Here is a 19,059-nt window from a genome sequence, read left to right on the forward strand (position 1 = left end):
AATTCTACCATTATAGAGGTAATATGTAAATGAATGGGTGTGGGTGTGTTTCAATCAAACTTTATGTACATTGAAATTTGAATTTTATAATTTTCACACTCTTCCTTTGATTTAAAAAAAAAATTTAAAAACATAAAATCCATTTTCAGCTTGTAGGCCATACAATAATAGGCAGCAGGCCAGATTTGGTCTTGGGCCACAGTTTGCCGACGATTCTCCCTCCCCAGTCTAATAATATCCCCCAAATGCTCATGAATTAACTTAATGTCATTGTGGTGACAAGGTCTCCAATTGGAAATCTCTTTTCCTCCCCTGAAATAGTTTACTGGCTTCTGGCAAGATGCCAGGCACTCATATGAACTCTGGAATTGCCCCGGCTTCCTCTTCCTCACCTCCTGCATTTACGCCCAGCCAGAAACTGCCAACTCATCTAATAAAAGGGCTCTTAATTCTGTCTGTAAAATGCTTCCAGCACCTGCCCTGACTTTCCATTCCGGCTGCCACTATCTTAGGTTAGGCTCTCGATCATCCTTTCCTACCTGCCTGACTTCGCCGACCACGCACTGACACACGGCATGGGACGAGAACTGTTGGATGAGCCTGCACGGTAAAGTGCCCACAAACTCAGTGCTTTCTCTCTCAATCCAACCAGCAGTCTGATGTGGCCCATCTCAAAATCAGAAATTTCCCTTACTGAGGAGGCAACACTTAAGAGCTAAAATATAATAAGATTTCAGCTTGCTTTTTAAAAGTCAGGCTCACTGAGGTATAATTTGCATATAGCAAGAGTCACCCTTTTTAGCACAGTTCTATGAGCTTTGAAACAACTACAATCAAGATCTTTCTATCATCCCAAAAAGTTCCCCATTTCCTTTTGCAGTCGATCTCTCTCCTTACCTCTTTTTAACCACTGATCTGTCTGTCGCTATAAGTTTTTGTATGTACCCAATAGTCCATTCCTTTTTGTGCCTGAATAGTATGCCATTGCACACTATTGGATGTACTACAGTTTATCCATTCACCAGTTGAGGTCGTTTGAGTTATTCGCAGTTTTTGTCAATTATAAATAATGTCACTATAAACAGTCACATATGGATTTTTAAATGGGCATGTGTTTTTAGGATAAGGTTTTACTTTTTATAAATGGTCACATGTTCATAGACTTGCAAGATAAGATTCCACTGATTCAGGGTCTCATTCACTGAATGTCCTCCACCCCTATTCTGTCTTCCCACCCTGCCTCAGCAATTTTTTAAAAATTGTAGTAATATTAAACCTTCCAAGAACATTTGCAGAGAATGTTTTTGGGGTGAAGTTCGTTCCTCTGAATGCAAGCCCTAGAGCAGGCCAGGGCTGTTTCATATCCACCGCTGGCAGCATTTGATCTGGTCCCACAGGGGACGATGCTGGCTCTGTGGATGTGCACACTCAGGCAAAAACCTGCAGAGCCAGCCAACTGGGCCATTATTTGGTTCATATAACTTGTTTAAATCTCACGGAATGTACAGCGTGCTATTGTTTTTGTAAGTCCCTTTCATGACTTTGTTAGCTGGCTAATTCAGAGCAGACCGGCTGGTCTGTTTTCCTTGCTGGAAGAAAAGGCTTTCCTCAAAGACAGCTATTTAACCGTGACCATGGCTGCGGCCGTCTTGAGCTCAAAGGGGGAGCTGAAGTCATGCCGCCCCCCTCTCCCACGGAGGTCTCCCACAACCAGGGCACTTATTCTTGGCACTGGAATTTGCATAATTACTCCTCTTTTAACGTGCCGGGTGACCTAATGCAGCCCCAACCGACTGCAGGAAGCGGCCTTGCTGAGATCTGAGCCTTGAGAAGTCTGTCACGTCTATAAGACCCTCTTGGAAAGAACATTTGAAGAGGTGTTAACCCCATAAAGCACTGATTTCTAAGTGGCCCTGGGCTCCTGAGCTGCTAGGGCGCACTCTGGAGGAAGGAGATGTCGAAGGGTGCTGATCCCCACCGAGGGTACTGGCTCCAGTCTTGTCCCTTCCCTTAATCTGAAAAGTAGCTCAGAAAACTGCAAATCATTTTATAAAAGCTCACAAGTGGTACTAGCAAGAATCCACCAAGGCTGACGACAAAAGAAAGGATATTCGTTCACTAGGAAGCTAGCCAGGAACAAAAGGCTGCATTCCATCTCACACTGGCTAACTGCAGTCCCCTAGAGAGCAGGCCTTTGTCCACAGGTGGGCATTGTGCGGTTGACAGCCTGGCCATGAAAATGGGCTTGCCTACATCTTGGCTAATTTGAAAGAAGAATCATTCCAGTTTCCTTTTCTATTTTGCAACATCTTCCAATTTATCTTTCTAAAAGAACAATTTATTTTAAAATGAAAAAAATCTATAATAAACATTTCTTCTAGAAGAAAAATCACCCAGTCACCCTAGCTCTGCCTTGGTCAATCACCTCCTCCCCCAAAACATGTACTTTTAAACCACTCCCAGAAAAGAGACTCTATTAAAATGACTATGAGGCTTGCATGTGAAGAAGCTATAAAGAATTAGAATCTTCAGTCTAAAAGGAAGATAGCTATACAGGTGAAGGAGACAGAAAATAATATAAATATACAAAATTTAGTGTGGGAGTGAGTGGGAGGACAATTCCTGAAGCTTAAAGAAGTAGTCCCAGGAAAACAGTAAAAAGAATGATAACCAGTGGAAATGAAAATAGCTTTCATAGGTTCAGGAAGGGGTTACAGAAGTGAAAAGCATGATGATCCCAATAGCAAATGTACGCATGTTGGGATAAACCTCCAGTCTTTTGAGGTAATATAGTGGGTGGGCAATTATCTGTCACATCTTTGGTCTTAATGTCTGAGACATAACATGAAATGCCACCCTTGTTCCACTCAATATGGCACTTTTATGATCAAGAGTGACAGATTAGGAATCCTGCTCACTTGCTAAAAAGCCTTCCTCTCCAGCCTCTCACAGGCAGAGAGGATCTGAAAAATGTTAAACTAATAGCAACATTGGCCCACCGCCTTGTTTCTAGCTGTGGGGAAGATGGAACCCATAGAGAGAAGGTGGTCAGTCAGTCCAAGGTCACACTGCTATTAGAATAGAGTGTGGACTGGGCTCCCCTCCCTGTGGATTCTTAGGGGTGGTGCAACTTGGAGTCTCCTACTGAAATGCCATCTGGGAGGTTAACGCACTGAGCTAGTACCATTTATTCACATTTTAGGACAATTATTTTAGCAAGTGTTCTAAGAAGTTACCTGACACAGGTCTAAGAAACTGGACACCGAGTAAATACATTTTCATGGGGGTAAAATATGGCAAAAACCAAATTGTGGGGGAGGGCAGTAAGCAGGTAAAGCAGGCCAGAAGTTAAACTCTACTACAGTTTAAAAAAAAAAAAAAAAGGTTGGTTTTATCTAGCATAAGGTATGCTAGGTACGCAGAGGAAAATTCCAGAGCTGCATACTGCTAACCAAAGTCACTAACAACTAAAAGAGTAGGAAGAGGTGGGATCACTGTGGAGATTTTTGCATTCCAACCGGAAGAAGTAGTTTCTTCCAGATACAGTAAAAGAGAATCAATTATATTTGGTTACAGAGAAGGACCTCATGATTATACAAAACTGCTAAAATCAGACCTTTCAGATGATCATGTTTTCGGCTACTGTGATTTTAAAAACGTGGCAATAGAAGGCTAGGAAAACAAAAGAAAAAGTAGGTAAAGAACAAGCAAAACTCCCTCTAACGGTCGGAATTAAAGAGACAGAAATAGTGAAGAATGTGATTTTTAAATCTCCAGCTACAGTGGACAGACTCTAATTTTCTTATCATATCCAAACATGGAATTCAGTCAGGAGGGTCTAAGTAACGTTGTGAGGCCCCAGCAGAAGGTGAACCTGCCAGCTGAGGTGAAAAAACCTCCAAACAGCCCTAGGGCTTCCTAGCCACGCACATTTCCCTCCATTCCACACACACAGGGGAGCTACTTGTAGCCTAGTTCGTAGCCTAGCAACCAGAGACGGGTCCTTTCAAGCGGTATTATGTGCTACAATACAAACTGCGCTGAGTGCTGGGAGGACACAGAATACAAACTGCACGGAATTGAATTTTAGATTCATTCTCTACCCAGCTTTCTCCTGACACAACCTGTGGCCCCATCACCCAACTTGTCACCTTTTGGAGTCAGCGCCTCTGGCTCTCCCAGACCAAAGGCGGTGGAGGCAATCCCGGCCCTCTCTCTCTCTCTCATGTCTGGGCAATAGGAAGACAAGGTGAAGATGGTTTGCAAGTCTCTGATGGAAAGGAGAGGGGCATCTAAAGACACAGAGAGCCAAACCTGGGACTGGAGCAATCAACAGGAGGGGAACTGCTGTCTGTTGGCTACACCTGGGTGCTTCACTGTAGAGAGGAGACTCACAATCAGACCATCCCCATTCTGAGGTCACAATGAGTCCCTAAAAATTTGATATCTTGACCCTTGTCCATTCGACTGATAAATCTGACTCCAACAGGTGGGCCCTACACAACGTAACATATTTTACATGGAATCTCTACTTCTCTCCATGCCCAGGAGGCATTAAGAGCACAAGGGGGCTGCAGGGAAGAAACAGCTCATTCAGGAAGGTCAAACTGCATCCCACTGTACCTACAACTCTCTCGCTGCACTCCACCGTCTTCAGCCACCCTCTGGTCACTAGGCACCAGCTAGCACATCTTATGAGGTCTTTGCAGCATGGACTCCCAGCCGCTAGGTTCAAGAGGGCAGCTCAGCCTGAGAAACGGTAAGATGGGCTTGTGCTGGCCCAAGAAGACTGACACCCGGACCCACTCAGGCCTTGAGGTCAAAGGCCTCTATGAACGTGCTCGCAGAGTGTTAGTGCCCATAGAGGCAAATGGAAATACCCCACACTCACCTAACACATCCCTGAGCCACCCGTCCAACCAAGGGCAAATTAGAAAGAAAGAAAGAAGTCTGTGCTGCATCCTGGAGGGACACGGACTTCATTTATCTGACCAAACTCAGATATGGTTAGGGGTGAAGAACAATCTTTAGAACATCTCAGCAAGTCCTGAAACGGAGTGCCCCTTAAGCCACCAAGAGCAAATCCATCACATCTCACTGCTGGGGAAGGCAGGAAGAGCCCAGCGAGACAGAAGCCACTGGCAACCCCAATATCTCCTTAGTCAGCACGACTCAATTCACAAAGACCAACATTCATGAGTGAGATGCAGTAGCTTAGGTCATACTAAAACAGGTCACTATAAAAATCTACGTTTCGCTTTAGAATTCATCATTGGACTGTCTTAAAAGATTTGGACTTTTGAGAATGAAAAAACTGAGTTACTGGAATAAGGGAGGGGCTGTGTGAGTGAACCTGCAGTGGGAGACAGCCAATTTCTAAAACATGGCAGGGAGTGAGTTTTAAAGGGCTGCTGTGATTTGCACACTTGCCTAATTCTAGGGCATAGTTTTAATGTTACGATCAAGTCAAATCATAGTCTATGTGAATAGTGTTTTCTAATGCTTTGCCGTGCATGACCTGCACAGAAACACATGTGACACATCCAGGATGCAGACACACTATTTGCAGAGCTCTGACCAGATTCTGACATGGCAGCCCTGCTGGTTCAGGATTACACATTTGCTCCAGTGAAACTAGAGTTCAGACATAGCCGGAGTATGAGAGAGGAAAAAAAAAATGCCCACCTCCATCTCAGCAAACTTTATGATAACTGCTTGAAGTGACTGAGTGGGCCTACTGGAGCTTTCTCCTACACCTACCATCCTCTGGTCTAAAGGGAAGACAGGCCAAAACCCTGGGGCAGGCGCGGCCACACGCAAAAGCAGCAGGCCTGGATGCTGCCCCGGGAACAATGAAGACGGCATGCGGCTCCTCAGAAGCAAGCACCTTACATCCTAACTCAGGCCATGAGTTCTCCTGAAAATTAATAATACGTGTTGTCATAAATTCAAGAACCTAGGTGTGACCAATCATAATTCTCTTTCCTGTGGTAGGTACCAGATTTATAGCTTAAAAAAATATTAAAATAAAGCAAACTTACACACCCGAAAAATGGTGTGTGTGGTGGCGGCAGGAAGGGGCAGCAGAGGGAAGAAGTGAAAAGCATCTTTTCTTTCTGCTCAGAAGGAAAACATTGTTTAGAAGTGTTGACTATTCAGAAGCACTTTTCAGCCCCACTGGAAAGTAAGGTGCTATCACAGGTGTGGTTCCAGAGTAGCCACTGAACAAGGGGTGGTTGTCGGAAAGAAAAGGATGGCTCAGAAAACCTCAGGGAGTCTTCAGTCCTCTGCTGAAGACAAACACGGGTTCACAATTCCTCATCCACCATTTCAAAATCCAAAACACTCTGAAAATCAGAATTTTTAAAATAACTCATTTGTCTGCAAAATAAACCCGATCTCATTTGGTGGCAAAACATGACCTGAACTACATAAAATCATTTTTAATCTATTTATTCCAGTTAGGGTGAATACTCTTATATGTCACTGCTGAAATAATGAGTTTAATTATGGGATGCTAACCCGAGGCCCCTTTGGAGGACACACACACACACACACACACACATTATGTTTTTAAACAATTCTGAATTTTAAAACACACCTGGCACAAGGGTTTCAGATAAGGGAAAAAAGACTGTAGAGCTATACTAGGTAGGATCCCTACAAAGTTTACTGAAGCCTAAAACAGTCGAATCACCTCCTGGTTGTTTCAATATGTCCAGCTTCCTACACAAGCCAGACTGTAGCATTATTTGGCAACATCGTGTTAAAAATGGGAAATCCATTACATAGGGTCCTGATTACATGTTAAATCCCGGTTTCCTACCTTCACATATTCCAGAGTTGGGTCCAGAAGATGCTGATCCCTGAAAAGAAAAAATATAAATATGAGAACATTCTCGCATTGAGTAAAATGTATCCAACATTATTTCGCCCTACTCATTCAAATTATTAAGACGGGCTCACCTCCCAGACAATACTCACAGCAGACAGATGAGGAAGTAAGAACAGACAGATTCCTTTCAGGGTGTGTGTTGCAAGGCGGGTGGGAGATACCACCATGACCTCAGTCTAGAAGCTCCACATGCTTTCCTGTCACATTCAGGCTCCAAAAATTAAGACTATTTATATGTGGTAATTCTAGATTCACTCGAGCATAAAAATTGCTCTAAAAGTCTGAAGCAAAGAGCTGTGAGGAGGACAGAGGTGGGGGTAAAGGAGGACTAGGTACCCAAACTTGCAGCACTTTGGGCCAGGCAGCTGTGTCACATCCACTTTGACAGAAGTAAATGGAGGCTCAGGTGGGCAGAGCAGCTGCCCAAGGTCACCCAGCAGAGTGAGAGAAAGGAGTCTTGTTATCGCTGACTCGGTTATCCACCCACTCCTGGTGTCAAGCTGAGCAATTCATCCTAATTTTCTTTGGTGCCTAAGTATTGTTTCTCTCCCTATCTAATGTCTGCTCATGTCTATCGTAATGATACCCTAGATTAACCAGACAATTAAAAGTAAACAGTAGCAGCGGCATTTAGGATGCTGACTTATTATGGAGAATGGAGGAGGATCTGATTAAGGCAAAGGAGAGGAGCGGGAGACATGAGAGCTGATGTTTTCAGTGGTTGCTGAGTTAGTTATAGTAAGGTGGCCCCCTCAGTAGAGGATGTGAAAAGACAGCTGCCTTCAGAGACTTAAACCAAAAAAACCAACTCATCCCTGCACAGATGTGATCATTTTGAAAGGACAGAATGGCTCTGAAGCTGAGACTAGTCTTCTCAAGGGGGAGTCTTAGCGTATCTACGGAAAGAATGTGTCCATTGGAAGGCAGGGGACTTCCACGACAAGCAGCCACCTGTGGGAGGGTGACTCAACCTCGACACCTGGGGTTTTGGATACCTCTGGGCTGTGCAGAGATCCCAGGAGACTGCAGCACTGCTTCCCTGAATAGGAGCAGCAAAACCACAGCTTAGGGACACGATGATCTTCTGGTGGAAGTGGATCCAACCCCAAAAGCCATTCCTGGCCGGGTCTGACTGTCCAGTTAGGGCTGCACACATGGCACGCATGCGGAGGCAGGCTGTCCTTGGAGATGCTCCTCTCCATGCAGACAGATTAGGCTCTGAAATGAGGCCCTTTGTAGAACCAAAGGATCTGAGAAGAGCTTAAACTCACAGTCCTTGGGTGCATTCCCATTAAAAAGGGATATAAGTCAGTCTTTCAAAGCCTTACAACTGGGTGCATTCTTTGCCTTCAAGCTGGTATTCCTTTATTAGGCATTTTTCTCCAAAGCAGCTGAGTCTGTCTGCTGTGCCTGGCCACCACCTCTCTGCTGCACATTTGACATTGCGTCGATGTCATCGGGCCTCACATCTGTGACACCACCATCTAGTGACTAAAAACTTGGTCAGCACTTTGGCTATGGTGCTCCCTTTTAAATTCTTAAACCCCTGGTTTTCTACTGAATTAATATTTTAGGTTTATAGGCATTCAGTCTTGTGCTCATTATCTGGCTCAGTGGTCTGGCCCTGTGAGTGCAAAAAGACATTAGGACCACTGAAATGCTGTTTTTCATCTTCAAATTTCTATTTTTACGTACCTTAAAAAATGTACATTGCATATATTCATACATACCTGTCCTAATGCATGGATAAGTGGTATAGGTGGGTGCTGCTTAAGTCAATGGTTCTCCTTTAGACCTCAGAATCTTTTTACATTCTAAATTACTGAGGACCCCAAGGAGCTTTTGTTCAGCTGAATTATATCTACTTATTATTGATAATAGAAATTAAAACAGAACTATTCAAATTTTAATTTATCAATTCGTATTTTAATAAATAAACCCATTCTTCTATATTAAATATTTAAATAAAATTTTTATAAAAATAGGTATGCTTTTCATAATAGAAATTCAGTGACGAGAATGACACTCTTACATTTTTGCAAATCTTTTTAATGTCTGGCTTAGTAGACGACAGCTGAATTCTCAGATCTACTTCTACATTCAATATGTTGTGTTATGTCGTGTTTAAAATAAATGAAGAAAAGCCATCCTTACACAGATGCGTAATTGGAAAACGGAGGAGCATTATAATAGACTTTTTCAGATCATTATGAATATTCTTCGATACCATACCAAAACACGACAAGTGGCAGTTTCTTAAAGGTGAGTTGTAATGTGGGATCTGAAACCATCTCTCTTACTCTTTCGCATCGCCTTGCACTTTGAATGGACCATTTATCCATGTGTGATTCTGTAACCACTATTCTAGCAAATACTGGTTCATTGAGTTATGTAGATCTTCTGAATTTTGACCCATTTCATTATAATATAAAAAAGGGATCACGTTTGTTAATATCTTCATTGATCTCACCAGAGTAATTAAGTATTGGGAAGTGTCAAGCTCATGGCAGAAGATCGAAGTTTTCCAAAATTCTAATTTTCACTTGGCTTGAGTTTTTCATTGGCAGCTAACACTGTCGAATATTTTCCTTGAGCTTCATTTTACTCAATTTGGGGGAAAATATCTGCCAAATACCAAGACCACATATTCATGATTAGCAATTTCAACTCATTTTAGGTGCTCAAATGTCATTCTTTCAGTAAATAAAATTCTTTTTAGAATTTTGTTCAGGATCTTCTCTCTCCAGATTTAGCTGTAAAATCCTTTTCCTTTCACACTTGGAAACTGAAACATTCCTCTCTCTCCTTCTCTAGAGATGTACCTGAAAACTCTCCGAGCTAGTTCTCTCAGACAAAACCCCTCAAACTCTCTTGGGAGGGGGCTGGGATAACCAACACGGCCCAGGCAGGGTGCTGTGCCTGGGTGGTTCCTGAGGCAGCGCTGGCTGCTGTTAGCAGGGTTCTCACTCAGAGATGGGATCTCCTCAAGGCAGGGTGGCCTGTGCTCTCCCCACTACCTTGCTCTCCTGTCCGGAGACCCCAGGGCACCCAGGAGCCTGGGTGTTCTCCCAAATGCTCCCAACCTTGGATGAACTACCATGATCCTGTTTGATCCTGCACCCCACACTTCTCTTGGCAGAGAAGAAGGAAACCAGAAGGTGCTGGTTAGGGATAAAACTGAATCCTCTCTTGACCCCTCCCCAAATGAACTCTGCTAAGGGAGCCTTGTTCATTCTGTTTTGGAGGCAGAGGGCAATCCAAGTGTTTTAAAGTTCTATCTCGTTCAGGACTCTAAAAGTACCCTAGTGGATCCTCATAGTCTTCACCTCATCCTTTTTAGAGATGTGAGGGAGGGAATATAAGGAGAGTCAATAAAACTGAGTGAATATATTACAAATCCTGAGGCTTTGAAAATCATTGCCTTGAACCAAATTAAGATTATATTTAAATGCAGCAAGTGCTGTCTCTCCTTTCTCAGCCAGCCGCCCAATCCCAGCTAACCAGAAATATATGAGCTAGAAAACAGCAGTTGGCCCTGTAGCCCCAGCCTCTAATTTGAAATAGAATCTCCAATTATTCATACAAGACTGTAGCGAACACTCCTTGAACCACAGATTTACATTCTTTAACAGAAATCACTGGAAAACAAACAGAGGAACTTGGCGACATAAATGAAAAGTGTGTGTGTGTGTGTGTGTGTACCCACCCCTGTGAACCTATGATGTTGTGTGCATCTCTCTTTACAACTGGAGTCTGGAAGGCGCCTGCAGCCCCAATGTCAGGCCTGCTGCCTCTCAGTCCACAGTCCACAGACTGTAGGAAAGCAGCAGGGTGAAACCGGACTCTCCTGTTATTTTGTTCTTAAGTTTATTAAGTTTTAAATAACATCACTGTGTTTACTCCAGTTAAATCATTCTTTCCAGTACCCTACTTTCTTAAGTTACTGAGGGTTGTCTAGCTGAAAGTCACAGAAATGACATATTTACTATTTTAGTTTGTTTCTCACTGGTAATCAGGTTAATAATTTTCTCTTTCTTAAAAAGGACATTTGATCTATAAGAATTTGCTGTTTCGAGCTAAGAGGTTCTCTACTTTGAATACATAAGCAAAATTGCACTAACACAGATCTTCTCTTACAAATAGTTGGAATACAGCTGGAGAAGGACGTGCCCTATGTCTGTGTTAAATTACAGAATGTTTTGAATAAATGAATGTTTACTTCTTTAAATATTATACAATAAATTAATGGCTAACAGTGTTGCCAAACAAATGTCCTTTTGGATAAAACATAAAAAGGAATCACTGGTAATAAGATGATTATTTCGTGCAATGGAGGAATGTGAGAAAAGAGATCCAACTATTCCAGACTGAGTAGGATAAAGGATCCCCCTAAAACCCACATGCACTAGGAATTCAGAGTTGGCACACCTCCTTCGTGCATATGGCATGGTGTCTGCATTCCAGTTCATTGTATTGTGTATTTATTTATATACGGTTTCTCTCTTTACAAGGTGAACTCCCCAAGAGTGCTGACGTGCCTACTTCATGCCCAATATGTCCCACAGTTCTTACATTCATCCCACAAACATCAACAAGCATCTACAATAAGCTATACACTAAGCCAGACAATGGAAACACAGGAACCCAAGACAAGGGCCCTGCTCCCAGAGAGGTTGCAGGCAAGTGGGGAAGACAGAGCAAAAGATCTAAACAACTCAAGTTGGTGGAAGAGTGTCAGTGGGAGGGATGCACCAGGGAGAGGCCTAACATCTGAGCTAAATTTTGAGGGCTGAGTAGTGACCTGTCCTGGTGAAGATGCTGTGGGGTAGGTGGTAATGAAGACATATCAGGCAATGAGTGAAGCATGTGAAAACACACAGGGCACGAGACAATATGGTATCTTTGGGGAACCATAAGCGTTCAGGAGTTAACTCTGCTTTAGTCCAGGCCACCGTCATCTCTCACTTGGACCCCTGCAATACCTTCCCCAGCTCCACTCCCGCTCCACAATCTCCACACAGCAGTCAGAGTGATCCTTACTCAGATCATCTCCCGCTCAAAATATTCTAATTGCTCCCGTTTATCTAGAACAAAACCCTGAAGCCCTTGCCACAGCCTTTGAGGTCCTGACTGGTGTGACCCCAGCTAGCTCGCCAACCTCATTGTTTAGGCAGAATTCTTAGAACTCTCCCTACCAAGATTTCCATCCCCTGGCAAGTCAATCAAACATTAACATAGGTACTGCTGTGAGGGGATTTTGCAGATGTCATCAAAGTCCAAAGATAGCTGACATTAAGATACAGCAATTATGCAATGAACCTGAAGAGTGAGGGGGAATTCAACATAAGAGATTCTGTTGCTGGTATGATGTTATGAGAGGATCTGTGACAAGGTCCATGGCATGAAACTTCAAGAGGCCATCAGGAAATGAGGACTTCAGTCCTACAACCACAAGGAACTCAATTCTGCCAATAACTTGAAGGAGCCTGGAAATAGATTCCTTCCCAGGGCCTCAGAAATGAAAAAGGGGCATAATCATAGATGCAAGAGAGCAATATGCTGATATGAACATCGGTGTGCAAATATCTTTTTGGATATGAGTTTCAAGTCTTTGGGGTAAATACCTAGTAGAAGGATTGCTGGGTCATATGGTAGATCAATTCTTAGTTTTTTGAGGAACTTCCATACTGTTTTCCATAATGGCTGTACCCATTTGCAGTCCCACCAGTAGTGTATGAGGGTTCCTATTTCTCCACATCCTCTCCAACATTTGCTATTGCTTGTCTTGTTGATTGCAGCCATTCTAACAGGTGTGAGGTGGTATCTCATTGTGGTTTTGATTTGCATTTCCCTAATAGCTAGCAATATTGAGTATCTTTTCATATATTTGTTGGCCATTTGTATTTCTCCTGGGGAGAAGTATCTTCAGGTCCTCTGCCCATTTTTTGATTGGCTCATTTTTTTTTTTTTTGTTATTGAGTCGAATGAGTATATTTTGGATATTAGGCCCTCATCACACCGATGTTCATAGCAGAATTATTCATGGTGGCCAGGACATGGAAGCAATTGAAGTGTCCTATGATAGATGATTGGTTAAAGAAGCTATGGTACGTATATACAATGGAATATTACTCAGTCATAAGAAGAGATGAAATACTGCCATTTGCGACAACTTGGATGGACCTCGAGATAATCATGCTAAGCGAAATAAGCCAGACAGAAAAAGTTGAAAATCACATGATATCACTTATATGTGGGATATAAACCTAAAAACAAACAAACATTTACACTCCAACAAATGCAAACTATTTGTAATTCCCTGAACCGAGAAACCTGGAATCCCTAATTTCCTCTGCATCGCCTCCCACCTCACAGAAGTAATAACATCTCTGTACTTATATGTATTATAAAACTTTATAACAAATAATTATAATTCAATACTATATGTAAACTCCTGTCTATCTCCTGTCTATGCTGGACTATTAGCTCCATGAGAACAGGGACCATATTTTATTTTATTCACCTTTGTATCTCTAGGGCACAGTTCAATAAATGTTGGTTTGAATGAATGAATGTGTGTGTGTTTGTGTGTGTCCTCTCCACTGTGCAGATGACCTAGATCCCAAACCTTCCCTGCTACTACTACAACTATCTTTGTGCACGTGGATAGGCCTTGGAATCTACAGCCTTCTCCCTTTGTTCTCCAGCATGAAGCTCCAACATCTCAAAATATTAGCTGCAGAGAAGTGGGGATGGAGGGATGGGGGAAGGAAGAGACAATGATAGGCTTTAAATCTACTAGGAACTTGTGTCTACTGGACTATATTCCTTACTAGACTGCGTATTTTATAGGTAAGAGCAATATGTGGGATAGTCTGACACTGTCATTTATATTTTATTGGATGATATTCATGGTTCCAAGGCCTTGCCCATCGCATCAGCTCCTTATCTCACCTTGTTCTTTACACTCCAACAAATGCAAACTATTTGTAATTCCCTGAACCGAGAAACCTGGAATCCCTAATTTCCTCTGCATCGCCTCCCACCTCACAGAAGTAATAACATCTCTGTACTTATATGTATTATAAAACTTTATAACAAATAATTATAATTCAATACTATATGTAAACTCCTGTCTATCTCCTGTCTATGCTGGACTATTAGCTCCATGAGAACAGGGACCATATTTTATTTTATTCACCTTTGTATCTCTAGGGCACAGTTCAATAAATGTTGGTTTGAATGAATGAATGTGTGTGTGTTTGTGTGTGTCCTCTCCACTGTGCGGACGACCTAGATCCCAAACCTTCCCTGCTACTACACTCCATGGATTCACCAAGAGAAGAATAACGGAGGGAGAGAGGGAACGAGAGAGAAGTGTACTTCTTAGACTGATAGATTCTTTACTAAGGAGATAATTTAGCCACAGGTCTGTGACTGAACTGTGATGGCCTCAGACAGAACTCCCTTAGCAATGGAACATCACTGCTGTCAGGGCAGTGCCTGGCTCCCCATGGAGACCAGATGCTTTCAAAGTGGCACTGAGAAGCTGGCTGCTTCTGCTGAAAATGACTCTCTCTGGACATATTTGAAATGCCAGGGAGGAGGTTAATCATGGAGATAACCAGGAGGACAGAGAGAGTGTACCACAAGGCTATGTCCATGTGTTTATGGGAAAATGAGAAGAAATAGATGCTTAAAACAGATCTGGCCTGGTGAGCAGAGAGATGATATCTCTTGGAAAAGCTACAGCTAGTGTGTGATTAGATGGGCAGGTTCTTTACAGATATTTCTTGTCCTAGGTGGGAGAGTATTATGTGTATAGCCTTTGCTAATTTAAAAAAGAATGTAGCTTTAAAAACAAAACTGTAACACTTCTAGATGTACACTTAAATATATTTTGTTTCATCACCTGCAAAATAGATGAGAAGAGATTCACTCTCCCATATCTCACAATGTATTTATTGCCCCTACTTGTTAAAGCAGGCTTTACTCGCAGTTGCAGTAGTCGATTGGTGCTTATTTTACTTTCTCCTTCCAGTGTTAACACATGACATGAGAAGTTTCTTTTCTCTAATATAAAGAACCTTAGGGATGTTTCTTAATGATTAAACCAACGAATCTGTTTTAGAGCAGAGGAGTGGTCTAGACAGAGGCTCACTGCTCTGTAGTGGGAGAATTCATCTTCCATTTCTAGTGTCTAGAGCTGAAAACAATTCACCAGATGTGATCTGGGCAGCCAAGTGTGACCACTTCCCTTGGTCTCATTATTAAACTTCAATTAATGCTCCTAAAATCACATTAGCTTTTTCAACAACCATAGCATACTGCTGACTCATTCTGAGGCTGCAGTGATCCAATTCTGGGATATTTTTCACATGTTGCTATTAAGACCAACCCCGTACTTTCATTGTTTTTGAGCTCTAGAGAAAGTCTTTTGTCTCTCCTTATGGTCTTCCCACTTAGATTTCATCTGTTGTTTCACATCAAGATCTTTTTTGGATCTCCTGTCATTTTGACATATTGGTTATTCCTCCCAGATTCATGTCCTCCACCAATAAGATCTGTATGTCACTATTATTGTCTAAATAATTTTTTAAATTGGCGAGAATGAGGGTGAGGACATAGCCTACAGCATTCTTATCGTGGTGTAGATTAATTGCATCTCCCTAGTTCTTTTTCGAAAATTGAAACATCTATCTGCCTCTTTCCTGTAGCTCTCGGTATGACAATATTTCTCCAATGTCACAGTACTGGTTTGACGGTCTCAATCTTGAGCTCTCTCAGTCCTCTTGGACCTTACGGCTTCACCTCATTTGTCATGGCCTCATTCTCTTCCTTCACCTTTACCCTACCCTTTCCAATCAGAGAAGTCATTTCCTTGACCGAAAAAAAAAAAAAAAAGGCTGAACAGAAGCTCAGCAGTTTGGTTTCTCTCACATTCCCCCTCTCTTTGGTCTTATTGTTCCAAACATAATTTCTGAAAGCACTTTTTGTTATCCTTAGCATTTTTCACAATCCTCTGCTCACTCTGCATTCTGTTTCTTATACGACCAGTGCCACCCTCTGATATGCCAGGACAGCACAGAGGAAGTGGCAGCACAGAGAGACAGGCCCCGAGGGAAGGGTTATCTAGAGTGTCCAACGTGCAATCACCTGGTCAATGAGGAAAAGTAACGTGATACCTGGAAAGATGTTAGGGTAAGAGGTAAAAAAAAGCAGAATTCTTATCAAACTAGTGGAGTGATAAAAATGGCTGCACTGCAGATGGGACGTTAGGTCAGTAGCAAAGCTGGAGAGGACAGGTGTTAGTGAGTTTGGATGGTTCAGAACAAGCATGCCCTTATCCTAGGGGCATGAACTCCTCAAACGGACAAAGCCCCAGGCTTGTCTTTAAATCGCTAGCACCTCACACAAAGCCTGGCACACAGTAGAGGTTCAACGTACTCATAAATAAAGTCATCAGAATGCGCCCGGCTCATCACACCACACTGGGGGACCCTGCACACAAGTCAGTTCAGGCTGGAGACAGTCCTTCATGCACATCCTTAAAACACGGGGCGACCTGGATGGTCACTTACCTCTTCCTCCTTTGAACTGGTCAGCATGTCGTTTTTCTTCGTCCTGAACTGCGTTTCCCTTAGAGAGCCTCAGGCCTTGAGATCATCTTTACCATTTATCTCAGCTTGAGGACTCTTTCTTCCTACAGCCCAGGAGACTATAGATGAAGACACATTTCCCTCCCTGGTTGTCAGAGATTCTGAGTCCTGGTTACTTCTTAAACTCCTGCTTCTTTCACTTCAACAGCCAATTCCTGCTTCTATGAGTCAGTTTCTATCTCATCTGAAAATATGGCAGTGCCTGATTAATGTGTTCATGACATATATTAAAAGAATGGCAATTAAACTGCCTCCTCGGGCAGATTCCCTAATCATGTTAAAACAGGGCCATTTAAATATCCTATGTATTACACCATGGTGAGTCTATATAGGAATCCGAGACTAATATAAAGTAGTACTGGTAGATAAAAACTTGATGTAGTCAGGGGTTAACCTGCGCTCAGCAGAATTCTAGTGGCAGCATTAAGCTAAAAGCCACTGTTGAAATCTTAACTTGGCAGCAGTCAGTCAAACTGAATAGAGTAAGAACAAGAAAAACCGTATCAAGGCCAGTATGTCTTTTGGCAGGCATAGAGGGTCTGGCATCAGTGAATCATCAGGCTTCAGGCTGTCTAAGCCCAAACACAGCACTTTTGATAAAAGCAGATGCTTTGTTTGGCTGGTATCTCTTTGCCCTTCCTCCACTCCCACTAGTTCCATCCACTCCACCCCTACCCATTCCCCATCCCCTTCTAAAGGAGTCTGTTTGTAAAGGTCTCTTCTCAACTAATTCAAAGGCAGAACAAAAGTGCTATAGTTTTGAGATAATGTCCTCAAGGCCTCTATAGGAAAGATTTCAACCAGCCAAACAGATGCAGGCACCCATCTTCAAGGTAGCTGCATACCAAAACCTTGGAAAAGCAGCCGTCACCCCATTCAGGCAAAAATCTGAATGCCGACCACAGTTGCCCATAACCTCTTCTGTCCATAGTGTCATCAGGAACGTGTGGGAAGAAACCGCAGGAGCATAATCACCATGCTGCTAACAGGCCCACAGGGAAGGTGGCCCTGGGGACGTGTCTGTTTTAATTAAATCAAAGACGTCTTATGAAAAGAACCAAGTAATGAAAAAAAATGTGCTTGATTACACGCTTAAAAGATTAGATCTTTTCCTTTTGAATTTTGTCTCTCATCTGAGAAAAAAAGGAAACAAAATCCTTCCTTCGAACACCAACCGTACGCAGCTCCTGCCTCTTTTCTCGCTCCCCACCAAACCAAATGCTCAGCCTCTTCTGCTGACTCCCTGAAACAGGAGGGCCAGGATTCCTCAGGGCTGGGTCATAGGATTCCTTCTCGTTTGTGCTTTATACAGATCTCTTCCATGGTGACAGCTTTAATTTCACTTCGATGCAGACTCCTAACTTTATATCATTTAGCCCAGGCCTCTCTCCAAAGCTCCAGGCTTATACCTGGTTGGTTAACGCCTCCACTTAAACCTGCAGCATCTCAAACTCAGCACACCCAAAACAGGAGTCTTGATTCTCTGTGATCTACCATAACCCCCTACCCCGAGAAAGCATCTCAGTAAACAGCCCCGCCCCATACACCCAGCTGCCTGAGCCAAGCTTGACTGTCTCTCTCCCTCATCCCACCACATCCAGCCCTCAGTAAGTCCAGTAGATTCTATTTGCAAAACAGATCTTGAATCCACCCACTTTCACCTCCTCCGCCGCCATCCTGAAGCACGCTCCCACCTGTTCCCTGTACTTTTGCCCTCCCTCCAGCTCCTCTTCCCCTATCAATCACTTCTCCACAGAGAGACCAAGTAATCTTCTAAAAATTGCATCAGATCAGGCTATTCCCTTACAATATCTTTAAATATTTCCCTTTGTCACAGGGAGAAAACCTAAACTCCTTACCGAGGTCTAGACCAGTGCTGTCCAACAGAAATACAATGTGAAAAACAGATGTAATTTTAAATTTTCTAGTAGCCAATAGAAATAGGTGGAATTAACTTTAATAATATTTAACCTCATATTTCAAAAATATTATTTCAATACATAGTAACAAAAAAATGTTAATAGAATATTCTACCTTATCTTTTTATATTAAATTTTCAAATGTTCCCTCCCCCAGAGAGTTTTTTCCTCCACTGAATCCAAGGGATTCAGGGCTCTCTGATGTCTTCCACTGTCACCCCCTCATTTCGTAGTTGAGTATTTGTTGATGTGTTTGTCTGTGTGCCCCCCTGTGGGCACTCCCCAAGAACACGGCCCACACCTATTTCATTCTCCATGGGTACTTGGTACCCAGAACAATGCCTGACACAAAATAAACTCAATAAACATTCAAAAACAAACAGTGAAGACACTGACATTAAGTACAAGGACAAGTGCGCAAGGGCTGGGCCAGTCCGCTGAAGACAGGCTCTGTTTTGTGTCTTAGCACAATGGTGTGTTGATCTTTTAGTGCAGTGCAAGGTAATGCTATACCTGTAACTGTGAGCGGTGGCCAAGACTCAGTGCTATAGGGCAGCTTAGGAAAGGCCCAGATAGAGCATTCCTG

General features: G+C 42.8%; 1 protein-coding gene across 6 annotated transcripts in view; it reads right to left on the minus strand.

Annotated features, from left to right (window-relative positions):
- The window catches only part of BCAR3 (BCAR3, NSP family adaptor protein), a 188,157-nt gene that overhangs the window by 67,565 nt on the left and 101,533 nt on the right, over positions 1-19,059 (minus strand). For 5 of the 6 annotated variants that reach the window (XM_015595244.2, XM_015595242.2, XM_015595240.2 and 2 more), the window contains one exon: positions 6,827-6,866. In XM_015595244.2, the coding sequence (XP_015450730.1) occupies positions 6,827-6,866 (40 nt within the window). Of the gene's footprint in view, positions 1-6,826; positions 6,867-16,476; positions 16,713-19,059 lie in introns of those variants that run through there. The other variant, XM_025051879.1, reaches the window with a different exon arrangement.

This window comes from Pteropus alecto, unplaced genomic scaffold (genome assembly GCF_000325575.1).
Source record: "Pteropus alecto unplaced genomic scaffold, ASM32557v1 scaffold25, whole genome shotgun sequence".
Lineage (NCBI taxonomy): Eukaryota > Metazoa > Chordata > Mammalia > Chiroptera > Pteropodidae > Pteropus > Pteropus alecto.